The sequence below is a fragment of the Humulus lupulus genome, chromosome 2 (assembly GCF_963169125.1).
Source record: "Humulus lupulus chromosome 2, drHumLupu1.1, whole genome shotgun sequence".
NCBI lineage: Eukaryota > Viridiplantae > Streptophyta > Magnoliopsida > Rosales > Cannabaceae > Humulus > Humulus lupulus.
In genome coordinates, this window is record NC_084794.1 from 32,364,446 (window position 1) to 32,367,162 (window position 2,717).

Consider the following 2,717-nt stretch of genomic DNA (forward strand, 5'->3'; position numbering starts at 1 on the left):
GCCTCCAGCACATTAATGTCATTATTAGATCCCGGAAAACCAAAATATGCATGCCATATCTAGAGATCATAGTTAGCTACAACTTCAAGAATAATAGTTGGGGACCCACTATGACCGACATATTGTCCTCCCCAAGCAGTTGGGCAATTTTTTCATTTCCAATGCATACAATCTAAACTTCCCAACATTCCTGGAAAACCTCGACGCTCACCAATGTGGAGTAGTCTTGCAACATCATCAGTGTTAGGTAATCAGAGAAAGCGGGCTCCAAACACCTTGACAACAGCACGAAAAAATCGCTTCAAGCTTTCTATAGTTGTAGATTCTCCTATTTTGATGTATTCATCGGTAGCATCTGCTGGTACACCATACGCCAACATTCGAAATACAACTGTTACTTTTTGCAAACCTAATAACCCGAGTTTACCCATTCCATCCCTTCGCTGGATGAAGTAATTGTCATGTCTTTGTATAGCATCCAAAATATGAAGGAATAAAGGACGACCCATTCGAAATCTTCGGCGAAACATCAAATCGGTAAATCGAGGATTCTCTGCAAAATAGTCATTGAAGAGATTGCGATCAACACTTTCCTGGTCACGGTGGATAACTATATGACCAGGAATCAATCCTCGACGTGAGCCTTTGTTTTTTTGGTGTTGAGCAACGCAAAAATTGTTGTTTGCAGTAATTTGACCTACTACTTGCATTTCTATATCATCATAATAGTCATCATCTGAAGAAGACGATGATAAATAAGATGAACTACCAGGATAAGAATTCATATTTTATCAAAGTTAAACTGTATATATTTTTTGGTGTACCCTATATCATGTGTGATATCCATGTTTTATAGTGTAAATATCCTTATCTTCTGAATCCAAAATCAGAAGATAAGAAATCTCACGGATTAATCTTGGCCGCTGAAATAAATTGACCACAATCTCAACCGTTGTATTGTGTTGTCAAATCACATCTTATCTTCTGAATCCAAAATCAGAAGATAAGAAATCTCACGGATTAATCTTGGCTGCTGAAATAAATTGACCACAATCTCAACCGTTGCATTGTGTTGTCAAATCACATCTTATCTTCTGAATCCAAAATCAAAAGATAAGAAATCAAATCTTATGCAGCTTTTTCATCCCTATATAATCCCACACTAATCATTCAAACAGATTACCTCTTCCACACGACTCATTCAAACTGATCACATCTCTTCAACATATTTTCAAAACAACTACATTTTCTTCCAAAATGTCTTCCAGTCGCACTGCTTCATACTCACTTGAGGAAGATATGCACTTGTGCCATGTATATATTGACATTTCTCAAGATCCAATCATAGGAAGAAACCAATCAGGTAACAGTTTTTGGGCAAGAGTTGAATCAGAGTACCACAAGAATGGGAAATTTAGTAATCAACCTCGACCAAGAAGATCTTTGCAAACTCGAATGACTACCATTATTGGTGCAGTTGAAAAATTAAGGGGATGCATCAACCAAATCCAAAATAAAAATCCAAGTGGTGCTTCACAAGAAGATATTGTAAGTGTTTGTTATAATTTACTTATTGTTACTAAGTTGTTTTTAAATTTTATTGACACCATTATTTTATTTATGTTTTAATAGTTAAATCAAGCGAAGATGTTATTAGCCTAAGAAAAAAATATAGCAGAGGCTTCAAATTTGATCATGTGTGGCCCATCCTCAAACACATTCAGAAATTTACAAGTGATGACAACATCAATGCACCAAGTAGATTCCAACAAGATGGTCCTAATTTTACTTCGTCCAAATCATCATCTCACAATTTCGATTCTCCGATGTCAGCGTCCACCAGTATGAGTTCATTTGATCTTAATATAAATAATGAAGAAATCATTACTAATTCAACTGAAAGACCTATCGGTGTGAAAAAAGCAAAGGCAAAACAATTAGGCGATGATCAATTTAACAAACTAATGGAACAAAGTAAAAAACTCGTTCAAGTTATTGAAAAGAGTAACACAGATAGAAATGAACGTCATAAAAGAAAGGCTGAAGATAAAATTTTATTCACGGATTTGGATTCTATACCCGATCCGGAGTTTTGCCAGTACATTCAAAGCGAAAAAAAGAAGAATTTACAGAGAAAGAGCACGAACATCCGAAGTTGGAGAACAAGGAGAAGGATCTCAATATCAGGGATCACAATATTGAGCATCTCAATATCAAGGACAAAGTGCTCAAGATGAAGGGCAACGATCTGAAGATCGAGGTGAAAGATCTGAAAATGACTAACAAGATTATAGTCCATATTTTGACTATCTTGGCGGAACAGGGAATAATTTTCCACATTATTGAATTGTTGTCTTTGTATCTCATAAGGTTCATTTCTATGTTATTGCTTTCCGTTTGATTTTGGCGTGTTTAATTTTAATTTTTCAATGCTTGTTTAAGTTTGTAATGTTTTTATTGTGTAACATTGACTATGATTTAAGTTTATAATGTTTTATTGTATAATTTTGAGTATGTTTCGTATGCATTACTATGATTAATATTAAAAAAATTGTAATGTGATTGTGAATGTTGAGAATGTGTACTATTGATTATAATGAGAATGCGATGTTTAATGTGTTCAATTTTAATTTTTTTAGTGTGTCTTTAAATTTGTAATGTTTGTATTGTGTAATATTAAAAAAAATACAAATATTCAATAATGTTTATTTAAATTA

The 2,717-nt window shown here is 33.8% G+C and overlaps 2 protein-coding genes across 2 annotated transcripts; one reads left to right on the forward strand and one right to left on the reverse strand.

Moving 5' to 3' along the window:
* Positions 1–251: 251 nt before the first annotated feature.
* On the reverse strand, positions 252–785 carry LOC133814111 (uncharacterized). The gene has a single exon (XM_062247111.1). The coding sequence runs from the start codon at positions 783–785 to the stop codon at positions 252–254; it is 534 nt and encodes a 177-aa protein (XP_062103095.1).
* Positions 786–1,257: 472 nt separating this feature from the next.
* LOC133814112 (glutathione S-transferase T3-like) lies at positions 1,258–2,237 on the forward strand. Its single transcript, XM_062247112.1, has 2 exons — positions 1,258–1,548; positions 1,725–2,237. Exons 1-2 carry the CDS (start codon positions 1,258–1,260, stop codon positions 2,235–2,237), a joined length of 804 nt encoding a protein of 267 aa, XP_062103096.1.
* Positions 2,238–2,717: the final 480 nt, after the last annotated feature.

Coding starts and splice junctions, on each gene's coding strand:
- LOC133814111 (XM_062247111.1), bottom strand. CDS start 785: ATGAATTCTTATCCTGGTAGTTCATCTTATTTATCATCGTCTTCTTCA.
- LOC133814112 (XM_062247112.1), top strand. CDS start 1,258: ATGTCTTCCAGTCGCACTGCTTCATACTCACTTGAGGAAGATATGCAC. Junction 1,549..1,724: donor GTGCTTCACAAGAAGATATT/GTAAGTGTTTGT, acceptor AAACACATTCAG/AAATTTACAAGTGATGACAA.